This window comes from Centroberyx gerrardi, chromosome 9 (assembly GCF_048128805.1).
Source record: "Centroberyx gerrardi isolate f3 chromosome 9, fCenGer3.hap1.cur.20231027, whole genome shotgun sequence".
NCBI classification, from domain to species: Eukaryota; Metazoa; Chordata; class Actinopteri; order Beryciformes; family Berycidae; genus Centroberyx; species Centroberyx gerrardi.
The window spans coordinates 23474044-23490240 of NC_136005.1; the positions used below are offsets into that span (position 1 = coordinate 23474044).

Sequence of the window (16197 nt, forward strand, 5' to 3'; positions counted from 1 at the left end):
ATAATTGCCCTTTTGGAGTAGATTGGTAAGGTACGTGCGGTCTGACCGAGCCGCCAGCGTCCGGAGTGGCTGATATAGAGAGAGTTTGGTCGGTTTTTGGCTTTGTCGCTGCCTAGAATACGCCTCCATAACGTCGGCATGCTGAGATCTGCGGTTGGCATAGAATCACCAGCTACTTAGATATTAGATTCTGGAGCAAACAGAAATCGTGGCCAAACTCTGTCTATCAGCGGCTCTTCTGGCAGTCCCCCCCCCCCCCCTCTCTTCAGATCTCTTCAAGCTTCACACCCCCCCTCCCTCTCCGTGCCGCACATCTAGACATCCAGTTGTACCATGACCAACAACCTCCACCTGAATCCTCCACCTGGCCTCGCTCACGCACGCATGCACGCAAAAACACGCAGCAAACACCTGTACACCCTCCCCCCCCCGCCCCCTCCACATTGTCACATGTTCAGTCCTGGCAGTGTTTTTTTGGCTTGCCGTTGCCCCTCTCTCTCTCTCTCTCTCTCTCTCTCTCTCTCTCTCTCTCTCTCTCTCTCTCTCTCTCTCTCTCTCTCTCTCTCTCTCTCTCTCTCTCTCTGTCTCTCTCTCTCTCTCTCTCTCTCTTCCCCCCCCCCCCCACACCTCCACTTTTCACCTCACTGTGACGTGTGATAGACCTGCCATGTGAGACTCACGCTACTGTCCTTCTCTCCTTCCCCCCTCCTCTCACCCACTCTCCTCTGCTCCCTCCCTCTCTACCTCCTTTTTCCTCACCCCTCCTCCTCCACACCCACTCTCCCTTTCTCCCTTCCTGCCCCCCCTCCTCCTTCCCCACCCTTCAAACCCCCCCCCCCCCCACACAGAGAATGACCAGCCATCCCTGGTATGGTTTGACAGAGGGAAGTTTTATTTAACCTTTGAAGGTAAGTTTTCTCTGCACCAGGGCTAACTGTTAGAGCACACACACACACACATGCGCACACACTCGAGGTTCATCTGTGCAAAGCTTCTCCCCCCTTCCCCCCCTGTCCCCCCCCCTCCTCCTCCCCTCTCCTCTCCTTCCTCCTTTTGCATCCCTCCATCCTAGCTGAGCCTCCCTCATATGCGGTCCACTAATGACCCCCCCCGTTTTGTCATATTTTCCCTCTCCCCTTCTCTCTTCTTTCTCCTCCATCTCCTGGTTCTTCACTCGCATTTCATCTGCGCTGACCACCTGTCATTCCCTGAGAAATCGTCATTCTTCACGTACTTTACTAATCTCTTTGTCTGTCCTTCTTTTTCTTCTCTTTTGGTCCTTTGGTTGTTGGGTTTTTGATCTTCGGGCTCTCTGATCTTCTTTGATCTTGTCAGAATAATTCAGCTTTAACAGCACGTCTGGAATAAGCATGCATCTCTCTCTCTTTCTCTTTCTCAATATGTCTTTCTTTTCTCATCCTCCTGTGCTTTTTAGTGTATTCAGGGCAAACGTCATTATCTACTGTATAAATGCATAGATGAGGAGTTGCAACATATATCACAAATATTTTGGGGGAGATAGTCATTTGACATATACTGAACAAAAATATAAACGCAACACTTTTGTTTTTGCTCCCATTTTTCATGAGTTGAAATAAAAGATCTAAGATTTTTTCTATGCACACAAAAGGCTTATTTCTCTCAAATTTTGTTCACAAATTTGTTTAAATCCGTGTTAGTGAGCACTTCTCCTTTGCCAAGATAATCCATCCACCTGACAGGTGTGGCATATCAAGATGCTGATTAAACAGCATGATTATTACACAGGTGTGCCTTGGGCTGGTCACAATAAAAGGCCACTCTAAAATGTGCAGTTTTTATCACACAACACAATGCCACAGCTGTCGCAAGTTTTGACTGCAGGAATGTCCACCAGAGCTCATGTTGCAGCATGATAATGCACGGCCCCATGTTGCAAGGATCTGTACACACTTCCTGGAAGCTGAAAACATTCCAGTTCTTGCACGGCCTGCATACTCACCAGACATGTCACCCATTGAGCATGTTTGGGATGCTCTGGAGTGGACCAACATTCCACAGGCCACAATCAACAACCTGATCAACTCTATGTGAAGGAGATGTGTCGCACTGCATGAGGCAAATGGTGGTCACACCAGATACTGACTGGTTTTCAAAAAATGCATATCTGTAGCCCTAGTCATGTGAGATCCATAGTTCAGTGCCTAATAAATGTCTTTTTTCAAGATAAAACTGCACAGTTTAGAGTGGCCTTTTATTGTGACCAGCCCAAGGCACACCTGTGCAATAATCATGCTGTTTAATCAGCATCTTGATATGCCACACCTGTCAGGTGGATGGATTATCTTGGCAAAGGAGAAGTGCTCACTAACACGGATTTAAACAAATTTGTGAAGAAAAATTTGAGAGAAATAAGCCTTTTGTGTGCATAGAAAAAATCTTAGATCTTTTATTTCAACTCATGAAAAATGGCAGCAAAAACAAAAGTGTTGCGTTTTATATTTTTGTTCAGTGTATATATAAGTCTACAATTTCACAGTCTAAGAGCAGAGAGAAACGGGCGTCCTCAACACATATAACCTGCTATTGTCATCCCACCTTACTCGCACTGGTATTGGTTCCTTTCATTTCATTCACACTGGTTTGTACACCATGTTTTGTTCTTCATTGTCATCCACACACTGTTGGTTAGAAAGAGCGTAGAGTGCTGGATTGGGAGTTGGGACATGTAGAGCAGCTTTTCTTACTATAGGTCTTGGGTATTTTTGGCAATGTGAAGCTCAATTTGGACTCCTGACTAAAAAAATGTAAGAAGCCTCAATTTTGGCTATAATAACCAGGAAAAGGATAGTAGGAACAAAAGAGAGATTCAGCACAGTGGATTGTTAGTCATGGGCATTGGTCAAACAGTGTGTCTTTACGTGTCTTGGTAGGTCACTCACCACTCCACTCAAGTCTAGTTTAATGTTTTGTGTTGTGTTTGTTTGTGTGAATGTGTGTATGTGTATGTGTGTGTGTGTGTTTCCTCCAGGGTGCTCCAGAGGGCCCAGTCCTCTCACCATGGGAGCTCAGGACACGCTCCCCGTCGCCGCTGCGTTCACAGAGACAGTCAACGCCTTCTTCAAAGGAGCCGACCCCAACAAGTAGGTGGACAAATAGATACATTTGCATAGTTGGTTGACTGTGAACGGAATGCGTATATTCAGGTACAGCAATATTCAGTTGATGGTTGTAGTCAAAATATGCAGGCAAGAAAGAATAATTTAGACAAAATCTCACCTTTTATCAGCTGAGACTCTTTTTGTCATTTCAAGACAGCAACACGTTATTATTCTACACCTCTCTTTATTTCAAAATGGAGAGATTGTCTTCTTCTACGCTCATTCAGGCATAGTACAGTTGTTGTCCAATGATGAAGAGGGCTGTCACACAGGATGAAAGATAATGTTTTGTTTAAGTTATTGATTTCTGCATGGCAACTGTTCACTGCTTTTGACTTTGACAGTGCAAAGACCGTTGCCTTTATGTATGTATGTTCTGTGAATTGTGATTTACAAAGCATATCATGCATGGCAGCCATGATCCTGGCTGAAGGGGCTGAGAATAACAGTATATGCAAAACTTATTAGGGCTTAAAGGTAGTCCACATACAGCTTTTTTTAATGAGGGAAGGAGGGAGGAAGGACATTCCCACAGCTTCCATATCATAGTGCATCAGACACAAAGAAAAAAACTGGCCTGCATTAAACATGTCTGATACATCAACAAAATAAGTGTTTATATGTATGTGCACTGTCTGCCTCTCTCCACCCTTCCATCACTATCTTTCTCTCCCTCACCGTCTAACTTCCTCCTCCTCCTCCTCCTCCTCCTCCTCCTCCTCCTCCTCCTCCTCCTCCTCCTCCTCTTCTTCTTCTAAGGTGTGTTGTGAAGATCATAGGCGAGATGGTGTTGTCGTTCCCGGCGGGAATCACGCGGCACTTTGCCAATAACCCGTCCCCCGCCGTGCTAACCTTCAGCATAACCAACTACAGCCGGCTGGAGCATGTGCTGCCTAACCCCCAGCTCCTCTGCTGGTAATGACACCGCTGTAACCTCACTACCTCACTCTCAGGAAAAAAAAACACTAGACTTACAGTGTCCTCACACATCTAGTTCAAGTTTGAGTGCTTTATTGTCTACCTTTGCAAATCCAAAACAGTATTTATGTTTCATGGGTGTTATAATACAACTAAACTTCACTAAATCAGTATGATTTGCCTGGTGCTTGTTGGATGGATCAAATGTTTTTCCACTTAATGCTACATTTAACAGTGTACATAGTGTAATGTCACATTGCTTCAAAACCATACAAGATGATCTCACATCATATAATCATATAATGAAAACGACCTTGCAAGACAGATAGTCATGCAGCTTTTTCTGTTAATGATCAGATTGCCGCTTGTGCCAAGTTCCTTGCTAGTCAGATTCTTACTGTAGTTTTAGTGAGAATCTACTATATGTAAATGAAGACTGTTTATCAAATATTGTCTCACTTCATAAGGCTTTTTTCTGTGACTGGCTGCATTAGATTAGCATTGCCACAACCTCTGGATCAATTGTTACATATGTGTGTGAAGCATTTTGGTTGCTAGAGCTGAGACACACTTTCTCAAAGGCTATCCTGCTGACAGGCAGGACAGAGCAGAGGGGAGTACAGATGTGTGCCATCTTGTAAATGGATGGGAACTTGTCAAACGATACGGCTTGACAGGTTATAACCAGAAGCTGTATATCTCTATGATTTAAAATTAGAATCACCTTTATTTGCCAGTTGTATGGACAAGGAATGTCCTAGTAATGGCCACACTTGCAGCAACCTCACACTTAAACCAGATATTGTATACGCCTGCCTTAATGGTAATACATGAACATGGTTGACAGAACATCCAAGATTGTTTAAGCTTGATCTTTTGATCTAAAAATGGTCTTTTCTTGAACAATCACACACAACGAATCCTACATACCACACTTATGATGTGCAATAACATCATTCTGAGTGTGGATAAGGAAGTAAATCAGTAAACATATCAGTTAAATGGCTCATGAGCATTCATGATCTCATATGGAAAAGTGGTTCTTTGTTTATAGTTGAGTGAGTAAACTCAGTTAGATCATGCCACACACTAATGCTGACCGGCTGTTGAATCATCATGAGGTCATCTGAGTGTTCAGACTAACTGCCTTGAACAGAGGTTAACTCATAGTCTTTTCCCAATATGTTTCTGTTGTGTGACAAACCAACACAAACTCTAATGTTTTTCATTGTTAAACTGGATTTAAAAGCTGAAGCAGTCTTATAAAACAGTCAGTTCATGTCCTCGGTTCTGATTGGCTGAGTCCCATTTGAGGCTGTTGTAAAATATCCAATAAACCCCCACTTGTTACCACATAACAGTTAATTTAAATGTTAATGCACTAATCAAAATTCACCACTCATAACGGTACTAGAATTATATTGCTTGGCAGGAGATTAAACATTTAATTATCACTATTAGTTAATTACTTATTATTGATTACAAAATAAAAGATTTATTGAACATTTGTGTTCTTTTTTTATTATGATGGTGTGTTACCGCTGGTTTATAAAAGCAATAAACGTTGTGCCTGAAACCCTCTTAGCTGTTCTCAATTCACTGGAAAGCACGGCCTCTCGTGGCTTAGTGCTTAAATTAATGTGCTGACTCAGCTCCTCCTCTTAGGACCCATGAAACATCAGAAGTTTGTTTTCCAGTTAGTCAGTGTTCCAGTTATTTCCAGTTGGCCAGAGATTGTTTTGACAGCACCAAGATGTCACTGAGAAACTGGGTCTTGCACCCTACTTTTGTACAGTATGAGACAGCAAATGCATTAGAGTCGAAAAATCACCAAGAACATGTAAAAAGTGTATATTCTGATGGTGCTTTATCGTGTGCCCCCCCCTCCACCAGCGACACCACCACACAAGCCAAGGCCAATGCCAAGGACTTCTGGGTGAACATGCCAAACCTGATCAGCCATTTAAAGAAGGTGGCAGAGCAGAAGCCCCAGGCAACGTACTACAACGTGGACATGCTCAAGTATCAGGTGAGCTCGACCCTCTGGAGGTCTAACCTGACATCACTGACCTCAGAGACAGACAGCAGCTGTGGCCAGACCAACAGAAATGTGAAACAGCCCCAATAGCTTCCAGTAAATGGAATTAAGGCAGTTTTGCAAGGCAACCAACAGCAACAATTCCAACCATTAAGCTTGTTTTTGGGCTAAAATGGAACAAAATGCAGTTATATTTGAATCACTGGAGGTTAAAAATAATAACTAAAACTCTGTGTGAATGTCTTTTTAGACATAAGGCTTTGGCAGGGTCCAATGACTTTACATTGTACCTTCAAGGGACAGCTCTTGGCAGGTGGCACTGTAGACATTTTCATGCATATCGCAAGTGTATGAAGGTCACTAATACAAAATGTGTGTGTGTGCATGTATATGGTTTTTGTGATTGTGTGTGTACTTGCTTGCTTGCTTGCTTATGTATGCTTGTATCCTCTCCCCGCCTGTTTGTATGTGTGTGTGTGTGTGTGTCTGCACCCTCGTTCCTCTGCCCAGGTATCGGCGCAGGGCCTCCAGTCGACTCCCCTGAACCTGGCGGTGAGCTGGCGGTGTGAGCCCACCAGCACAGACCTGAGGATAGACTATAAATACAACGAGGAGGCCATGTCGACGCCGATGGCCCTCAACAATGTCCAGTTCCTCATCCCTGTGGATGGAGGAGTCTCGAAACTACAGGCCGTGTTGCCCCCTGCTGCATGGTACAGACTACAGTTGATTGAGATTAGGATTAGTAATGTTTGTTAGCTGTATGGTGTTAAACCCAGTAGGTGCCATTTAGGTTAGTATGCATTATACAGCCAACCATCAAAACTAATAAGGCAATCAGGGAGCTAGTTAGCCGTGTTTCTATCTTTATGTGTTTATGTATATACACAACATTGAATTTTGTTTGTTTTCAGACAATACACATGCATTGTTAACCACTGTATGAATACCAGGGAGGGCGTTCTATACTTAGCGTAGCGGTACTGTGGTTATGCCGAAGGTAATCGGTGCAAATGCTATGCAGCATCACCATCATACGTATCATCAGGATAAAGCGCACCCCTTTGGATATTACTGCTATATCAAAGGACTCAGAGTCCTCAGAGCTGTTTATCTAAACTGGGAGTGATAAGTAACTTTTGACTTTCAGATCATTATGGATTAAAATGGTCAGAGCCGCTTTGGCCAGTGGTCCTATAGATCAACACTTATGCCTTGAGATACTTGATAAATTTGGGGGCAACAGCAGCTCAGGGGGTTTTGATGTTTCTGCTTCACTCAGTTTATGTTTATGTGATCCTGACAGGAATGCGGAGCAGCAAAGAATCCTTTGGAAGATCCCTGATATCTCACAGAAATCTGAAAACGGAGGTATGTACAGTGTAGTGTTGACATACTTTTAGGTAAGGTAGAGATTAAGATTGTGTCCAGCACTATTTTAGCACCCACAGGGGTTTAATTGAAGTGTTGTATGTGGGGAAACCTTGCAGTTAGAGGTGTGGGAGTCCTGCTTTTGTTTTACATTAAGAAAATCAGTCATGAAACTAGACTTAAACCAACACCTGAGGTTGGCTCTGCCTGAAGTCACTGATGCCCCCCTCTGTCTGATGATGGTTTTACACTTACTACAGCAAACCTCCTGATTTGCTGTTTTGCATACAGTGAGGAGGCAGCATCTTCCATCATGAATTTCAACATAAATCTCAAGTGACATGTATGTCATAATACCTGCTATAATTCGTTTGACTGTTTCACCTAACACAAGGCAGAATTCCTCCTGGGCCCACCTGATCTCTGGCAAAAGGGCATTACACTAGAGCTGAGCTCACTGTTTATCAGTTCACTCTCTTCCTGTCAAGACAGAACACTTAATCAGGCTCAAACTTTATCAGTTTAACCCTGCTCCTTTTGGACAGGGACAGCTGATGAATGTCATAGTCTATTGTGTTTCATCTTTTACGTTTTAATGCACTGTGCTGCAACACAAAGTGACTCTGATGGTGGGTAATTTGGTTCTACATAAAAAGGATGACAGGTGGCAAGTAAATCTTCCTTCATCCATGCCCAGCAATCATTTTAACATTAACTAGATGTTGATACAACGGCCTGCACCAATGTTGAAGACCTGTGTTAATGTAGTGCCAAAATGAAAGTAGAGATGGCTGTAGTCGTCCATAGCTGCTACCTGCATTGTTCTGGTGAAATGTGGACCTTGATATGTTTCTGATATCAGTTCAAAACAGTTTCCAAAGCTGTTTTAATATGAATTTTTACTTTGCCATAATATCATATTGTGAAAATGTTGTGCTTGTTTGGATTGACATTGAACTTGGCCTCCTCCTGCATATCACTGTCTTAAAAATGTTTGCTGGGTGGTTAACAACAGTTAGCATTTAATAATTGGTGTCAACAATGATCCCCCAGGTGTGGGATCGTTGTTAGCGCGCTTCCAGCTAACAGAAGGTCCCAGCAAACCGTCTCCGCTGGCGGTGCAGTTCACCAGCGAGGGCAGCACCCTGTCAGGCTGCGACATTGAACTGGCTGGGCCAGGATACCGCTTCTCCCTCATCAAGAAGAGGTTTGCCGCAGGTCAGTTCACTGTTTGATACCAGTAACAACATATGAAGGGGTTTTTCCAACCCACAATGTTACATTTCACTGCCGTTGTGTGAAAACTTAATCTACTCCTACCGCAATAATAATAATAGCAATAATGTAATTGACTGCTGCATCAATCTAACCAAAAACATACATTTTGTTTTCTGTATCAGATTAAAACCTTCAAACTTTAGAGTTATTTAAAAAAAAAAGAAAAAAAAAGGTGACTTTCCCAATAATGACCATATATTATAGAAGTTATTAATAATTCATCTGGATTTCATGAGCTTTAAGATTATGTAACCACATACCACATCATGTAAATCATCGGTCTGGTCCTGAATGAAGCAAAACTAATGAAAGATATCAATAAGAGGAAAAGAATATAAGTCAAAGAGGTATATTTCAAATCTTACGATTCTCTGAGACGTCACTCATTTTTAGGCAAATCTGTTAAGATGGCTATTAACTTTATCATTATAACTTTATATTAGGATAGACTGTTTTTTTTCTTTATTCCTGTAATAATTTTGTAAGAGTAAGTATCTTTTATGTTTTCAAATGATGGTTTTCTCATTGGAACACACATAAAAGTTGCTTCCAACAGTTTCACCTTGCTTTGCTTTGGAAGAGAAGGGTCAGGTAGTAAAGTATGCTACTTAAAATGGTCTAGTACCATTGTATTGGTAGGTTAATAATGTAAATTCATAATACAAATCATTGAAAACAGTGATTGTGCTATGCATTGGTTTCATCATCATTACCTCTATTATCATGTCATTATGCTCTGTACTTAGTAATAGTCAAGAGTCTGTGAAATTTACAGTTGGTCAATAAAGGAGCCATAAATAAAGCCAAACATTTTCTGACTTTCAGGAAAATACTTGGCAGACAACTAACCCATGCTACTGAAAACAGCACTATTGAACAAAATAACACTGAAGACGATCTCAACGGACTGAGGTTGACACCAAGGACAGAGGACAGACCAACACCAGACAGACTCTCCACTAACCTTTTCTGAACCCACGGGACAGGTCGCGCAGCCTACCCAGCAGTATTGTATAACTTGCATATAGCGTCGTGGAACTGTTTTAGGTCATGTAATTATTGTATTTGTACAATGTATTCATTTCATAACATCTGTATTGCTGCAGTTAGACACCTGGGTTCTTCCCTCTCTAAAGTCTGTGCCTCTGTCTCCATCCCCTCCTCTGGTCAATGTGTGGTGTCGTTCTACAATTTCACTGCAGCTGCCTGACCAGAGCCATGGATATAAAGAGTTTGGCCAGATTGTAGTGTGGACATGTTGTTGCCCCCTGTCCAGAAAATTGCTGGTAGCAACAACATCCCTAAATCACGTCTCTGCGGTCAGATTGTAAAAATCAGCCGGCAGTTACAAGTTCCATGTACTTGGCAGTGACCATAGAGCAGGACTGTGGAGCAAACATGGCTGCCACTGAAAAATTACAATGACCAAACTGTCTATCAGTGGCTCTGTGCCTGACCACCCAGATACCAACACACACAACTCAACCTTAGGCACATCCAGAAGATAGAGCAGTAACTCAGAGGTGAAGCGAGGGCTGCTAGTAGACCCAGGACAAAACTTGATAAATTATAGGCCTTTCTTAGGACATAAAAAAAATCACCGCCCTATAAATGATCCCTCTGTATGGGCTCCTCTGGGTCTCTCTGGGCTCCAGGCCCGGGACAGCTGTCCTAGTTGTGTCCCCCTGACCGCGGCCCCGAGTGAAGGTTTTGCCAGCAAGTTAATGCTGTTAACTGATGCAGTTTGACACATGGTGTCACAAACGGTTGTGGTGGACAGTAATTCTTGTTGGTGCAAGTCTGTGATTGGAGTGTGTAACACTCATAAGGGTGAGCAAGTTGGCACCTCAATGAATTTAGCTTAAGCTGAAAATATTTTCATGCATCACCTACTGGTACTACAGGGTCAAATGACTTTGGATTACTTAGTGAAGATCACATCTATGTATTCCTTTTTTTTTTACTATGAATGCACTGATCAATCAAACTGTTTTATTTCTCCGGAACATAGTCAGTGAGAGGTTTTTAGCAGTTAGGCAGCTGCAATGATAAATCAGTTCCTGGTTGCAAAATAAGAAAATATGTTTTCCCTTAAGAAAAAAAGAACTGTACAAAGTGTCATTTTAAATCAGTAATATATATCTTAAAGGGCGTTTGGTGTTTTCCTTGTATTGTCAGATAGCCTTTCTGTTGTTCCCAGGACAACAGTGGTAGACTCCAGAGTACATGACAGCATTCTATTTTTATTTATTGATGACAATGATTTGTTGTATAAAGTATGTGATTCTGTATATGAATAGATTTGAATGGTATCACAATTCAGAACCCTTAAAGATATAAATATTTGAATTCTTTTTTTTTTGTTATCTGTGTAGTTGGGTAACCTGTGTACAGTATAAGGTATAATTTTTGAATTTATTTCAGATATAATTTTTTAACTCAAGTGCAACAGAAGATTTGAGCTATATATGGGTGGGGGGAATTTAAAGAAAAAGATAAATATCTTCCTGGATGCTGTGTCATGCTTTGTGAAAGCAGTGTTATGTAGAGTTAGTTATACCATGGGGCAAGGTCTACACTTTAAATAAGGTCGAGACAATGAACATCAAGCAATCAAGTTTCCATGACAGCAATGCAGACGTTTGGTAACCATGGTACCACCACTGGGACCAGGAGTCTTTTTTGCTGGGACCAGCTAAACCGTTTTTATTCAAACCTCATAGCAGTAGAACAGACAGAAAACACACTTGTATTGACCTGGCATTCTCGGGTGCAGGTCCCACATCAGCCCATTGAGTTGTTTACTTCAGTAAAACTTGACTGCACCTTGTGTCCTCAACTTGTTTCGCCAGTTAGCTTCTGACCATTTTATGCCCCGTTTCCATTCACCTCAGTGCGTTGGCGGTACCTGAATCCCCCTGAGTGCACATTATTTTGCATCGACGGCATGAGCACACCCCAGATCAACCAACCGGCGCTTGAATCCATGGCTTTATTTTGCATAATGGTAATGGTCTCTGTGAGATGACATGAGTGAGGTTCTGGAGGGAGGTTAAGATGACCAAAATGCTTTTTGTATTTTATGTGTGTACCCCGGACAGTCCTCTATAAAGGAGAATAAGCTGAATATTTTTAAAATGGACAAAAAAGAGAAAAAATCTTATGTTGTTTAATGTGAAAAACACTGTGCTGATGTTGAACTTCCTGAATGCTCTGATACTCGACATGAAGAACAAAAGTACGTGTGAAGTCTAGCCTAAGGTCTCTGTACTGTATGTAGGCCTCATTGGTATGTCAGCATTGTATTTGCTAAATGGAACCAATCATAATCCTCTCAGAGCCACAGAAGCATCTTAGCGTGGATTTACACAGGAACCAAACATCTTTTCAATCACATGGCCATAATGAAATTCACTATGACTTCAGAAGATAATTGGCCTCACATCAGTACTCCTATTGAAAGATACAGTACTTTTGATCATAGTTTTTAAAATCTGGGCCATGCAGTTAAAATTAGATCTCTTCTTCTTGATCAAATTTACCTTTTTTCCTGTGCAGACCAAGTCTAAGAGAGCACTGTGGATGACATTTGAAAAGCTAATGTGAGGCACTGATGATTGGTGCCATTTAGCCCGCCATAACACATTAGTTTGGTAACACTTCCTTTCAGTCATGTCAGTCCTTCATCTAGTTGACTGGATGAATCACCAGTTTTTGCTGTCGGTGAGATTACTGGCCATGCTTGAAGGGAAGGTGTTACCTCCTGGGTGAATCGTGGAGCCATCAGTGCAACAGTCACTACAGCATTATCTGCAGTTATCCATCGTACACGTCCCCCATCATGCATCTGTTATGCATTAGCACTGCAGTGGTCACTACAGGTTACTGTTTCAAATAACTTGATAGGCATATGGTAGTACAAAACTCGTCTCAATCAGTTGGTTGCCAGACGATTCTTTGCATCTTTTAATAGCTAAAAAGAGAACAAAATTTGTATTTTCCAAACAATTCCTCTCTGTGGTGGAGAATTTGTCCTGCAGTAATTCATTATTGCATGCAGAGCATGCAGTAAAGGTGGGACATCTATGATGATAGATAGTACTGAAATGACATGTTGTGCTGACAGTCTCAGTGACCTGTGTTAATGTTGAGAAGAGCAGGGAGTGTGTTTGTGTGTGCTATAAGCCAGAATGCTTTTGGTTCTGTACCGTTAACTCTCAAACACATGTGCAAGCTGTTTGTACAGTACATAACAATGCTAAGATGAACTGAGAAACTTAGTTTGCTTCTTTCCAAAACCAATAAAAGTTATAACTGGACACTTGTGTTTGGAGTTCTCTTCATATGAAGTAGTTCTGTATGATTAACACAGTCTTTCTCATGGATTCATGCATTTACACACAAATCAAATGGAGGCAAGATAAATTATAGGAACAAAGACAAGAAAAAAGAGGTATATAGGACATAGGTGCGATCAGGTTTCACTTTTTATCTAAACATTGTCCAGTATGTGGACTGTGATTTTAAAAACATCTCACACCTCATACCAAGTTATATGCAAGAACCTTTATTTGACAAAACTAGCAAAACGATACGATACAGTTCAGGTTTTTTATAAACAATAAAGCAGAGATGGTCATTTTACTAGCCTGCAGCCCTGTGGATACTGGCTGGGTGTTTGCGCTAGTGCAAAATTGTCCTCATTGAACAGGATCTTAGCAGAGTGTGATGAAAAAGGAACAGAAGGAGCAACTAAACAGCACGACTGGACTCGTGTCCCAAACTATTGAATTCCATCCCTGGGTTGAAAGTACCTGAACTTAGTTTTGGTTCCAAACTCTCATGGCTACATTTATAACTGGACAGTTACAGATGGCGAGTTCAGAGGCATGTTCACAGGTGCTCAAGTAGTCCACATTCACATCCACAATCCTAGTTTAGAACTTACTTAGTACTTACTTACTTACTTTAGAAGTTAAAGTAAAAACTCACACATCTTTATTAAAAGCGATCTAAAAAAAAAAAACAGCAGTTGTGGGTATGATCATTAAATACGCTGATCATATTACTTGGTGTTATTATGGTCACTTAAGGAGAGAGAGAGAGAGAGAGAGAGAGAGGGGTTGTCTCAGCAGAGGAAGGAGAGGTCGCTCTTCCTGCAGCCCACCTGGCAGCACACGGTGGTCAGTATGTTGTTGATGTCCCGTCTGGTCAGCTCAGAGCCCAGGCTGCTGCTCAGGCTCTCCAAGCTGCGCTGCTCTGCTGTGGGCACACCTGGGACAACACAACACAACAAGCAGAAAACCTTTAAATGCAGTATAGACATGTTTCACTTTTGACATTGACAAGTTTTATTTATTTACCAGGTTCACACACACATTCTCCTCAGCAAATGTCAACCTCTTACAGTTATTCATTTAGTATGATTGGCAATAAATGCGTTCTTGCATTTGGAGAAAGTGTATTTTAAAAACAGTAGCATAATATTGATAATTATAATGTTATCATTATTAGTAGTAGTATTAACTATTATTTCTAAGTATGCTTTGTTTGACAGATTTTCCCATTAGGGTAATGCATGAGTGACTGTTAAAGTATTTCATCTCTGTATCAATCATGTGCAAGTGAGGTCCAAATAAGGAAACTCCAAATGACTGCACAGATTACTGTGGTGTTATTTGTCTTCTACAGTGTCACTTTACTGTTTCTAATCAGCATGGCTGATAGGCTAACTGGGTTATGAAACAAGCACAAACCAAATGGCTTGGGTATACAGTACATCAGTGTGTGTGTGTGTGTGTGTATGTGTGTGAGTGTGCGTGTGTGAGCCTGAGGGAAAACAGACTGCTTTATCATGTAATCATGATATGTGGGTTCCTCTGGCCTTAATAAGCCAGATCAGGAGTGCGAGACTCCATGTCCCTGTACCGAGGCACCTGTCTGTCTGCACAGACACTGCAGTCATCGGCCTGACATCCATATCAAGGACAATCACAGCAGTTTTGTTGAGCGGCTCCTGTCCCTGAGCCCTGAGGTGGAACACTAACTATTGAGAACGTAGAGAGACACAGCGCTGAAAAACTGCAGATCGCTGGCTTTCAAACATATCAACCCTCTTCAAGTCTGCCCACTGTTTTATGTGCCATTGTAAGTAATAAAATCTTACAGAATTATGTTATTCTCTGCACTTTGGCTAATATAGTCAGCAGCTGAGGGGTAGGTTCACATGAATGGTTTGAGAAATATTGTTAAAAAAAAAAAAAAAAAGATGGTTTGCACTTCAATGAGATATGATAAATTGGATTAAATCTTACATTTACAGAAATTTTAAGAGGCCCAGAAAATACATTGATGAAAGACAGATTTGAACAGTGGCAAATATTGTTCTGCCACAGGTGGATGCAAACTGCAGGGTTTTAACTTTTAGCTTCCATGCTAAAAGCAAATCAGGGTGGAAATCACACAACATAGTTATTCTCTGGTGTTTTCTCATTATAAATCAGTGTAGCAAATTTGGCAATAGTGGCAACATTTAGCTTATTTAGTACAAGAAATCTTGTGCTATATAATGCATCTACCCTAAGAGCGGTTGGTAACAGTATTCTGAGTTAAAGGCTAAAAGGAACAGAAAATTAAATTTTTAACCCATTGTATGTGATTCCTTGGAGAGAAAAATCGTTTTGTTTTTGTCTAAAAAGCCAAATAAAAAGAGGTGGACTCATCATTTTATCACTGACTGAAAAAAAAAAAAAAAAAGAGTTGACTCACCATCTGTCTCTGGCTCAATGAGGAACCTTCTCCAGCGGGAGCCTCCACAGGTGTAGACCACGGCCCGCAGGAACTCTCGCCCACACAGCTTCACCGCCTTCACCTCCGCTCTCACCTGGCTCACACCCATCACCGCACACAGCAGCAGCGGCAGAACCACCAGCGCACGCATGCTGGATACTCTCTGGCGCAAGTATAACTATGGGAGGGTTAATTCTTCTTCGTTGGTCTGGTGCGCTCGCTGGCCAAGACCACCGCAGCTCTTCTGCCTTCTAATGTTTTTCTCTATTTTCTGTCTCGCCTGCTGCGTGTCTTCTCCCTTTAAGTTTTGTGGAGGCTGCAGCACAGTGGATTGGTCTTTGATCCACTGCTTGCATCTTCCTGCAATATATACCATCCACCTTTCAGTTCATCAGTGTCGAGTCTCTCTCTGCCTCCCCCTCACTAGCACTTGGCCCATCCCCATTACGCACACACACTCCTCACCCTCTCATCCCAGTGCTGCTTGACAGTCAAATCATTTTATGTTTCCGGTCATCTCCACCGTCACCATTTTTTGTCTTCTAAGTGAGAGTGACTCCCATCAGGCTTTTACAGCCCTCAACTGACAATCACATTATGTGTCAGGAGAGGAGGGGGGCAGCCTTCTCAACCTTGCCGTGATTACATGATTTAACAGTGTGA

General features: G+C 41.9%; 3 protein-coding genes across 4 annotated transcripts in view; 1 reads left to right on the forward strand and 2 right to left on the reverse strand.

The window, feature by feature from the left end:
* c9h1orf53 (chromosome 9 C1orf53 homolog) overlaps positions 1-6599 on the reverse strand; it is a 485525-nt gene extending 478926 nt beyond the window's left edge. Inside the window, exon 1 of the mRNA XM_078285836.1 lies at positions 6589-6599. The gene's annotated coding sequence lies outside the window, so the exon portion shown is untranslated. The remainder of the gene's footprint in view (positions 1-6588) is intronic.
* The window catches only part of sgip1a (SH3GL interacting endocytic adaptor 1a), an 88557-nt gene extending 75493 nt beyond the window's left edge, over positions 1-13064 (forward strand). For both annotated transcript variants that reach the window (XM_078285833.1, XM_078285832.1), the window contains 8 exons: positions 849-908; positions 3011-3122; positions 3900-4055; positions 5952-6087; positions 6607-6809; positions 7403-7467; positions 8521-8685; positions 9571-13064. In XM_078285833.1, the coding sequence (XP_078141959.1) occupies positions 849-908; positions 3011-3122; positions 3900-4055; positions 5952-6087; positions 6607-6809; positions 7403-7467; positions 8521-8685; positions 9571-9593 (920 nt within the window). In that variant the 3' untranslated portion in view covers positions 9594-13064. The remainder of the gene's footprint in view (positions 1-848; positions 909-3010; positions 3123-3899; positions 4056-5951; positions 6088-6606; positions 6810-7402; positions 7468-8520; positions 8686-9570) is intronic.
* Positions 13065-13873: 809 nt separating this feature from the next.
* Positions 13874-15685, reverse strand: insl5a (insulin-like 5a). Its single transcript, XM_071905304.1, has 2 exons — positions 15514-15685; positions 13874-14019 (listed from the first exon to the last, which is right to left on the reverse strand). The coding sequence occupies exons 1-2, from the start codon at positions 15683-15685 to the stop codon at positions 13874-13876; spliced, it is 318 nt and encodes a 105-aa protein (XP_071761405.1).
* Between the last annotated feature and the right edge of the window lie 512 nt (positions 15686-16197).

What these genes read in the sequence shown, in the direction of transcription:
- insl5a (XM_071905304.1), bottom strand. Translation starts at nt 15,685, where the DNA reads ATGCGTGCGCTGGTGGTTCTGCCGCTGCTGCTGTGTGCGGTGATGGGT. An exon ending in CATTGAGCCAGAGACAGATG is followed by an intron (nt 14,020 to 15,513) that starts GTGAGTCAACTC and finishes GTGTTGTCCCAG; the next exon opens with GTGTGCCCACAGCAGAGCAG.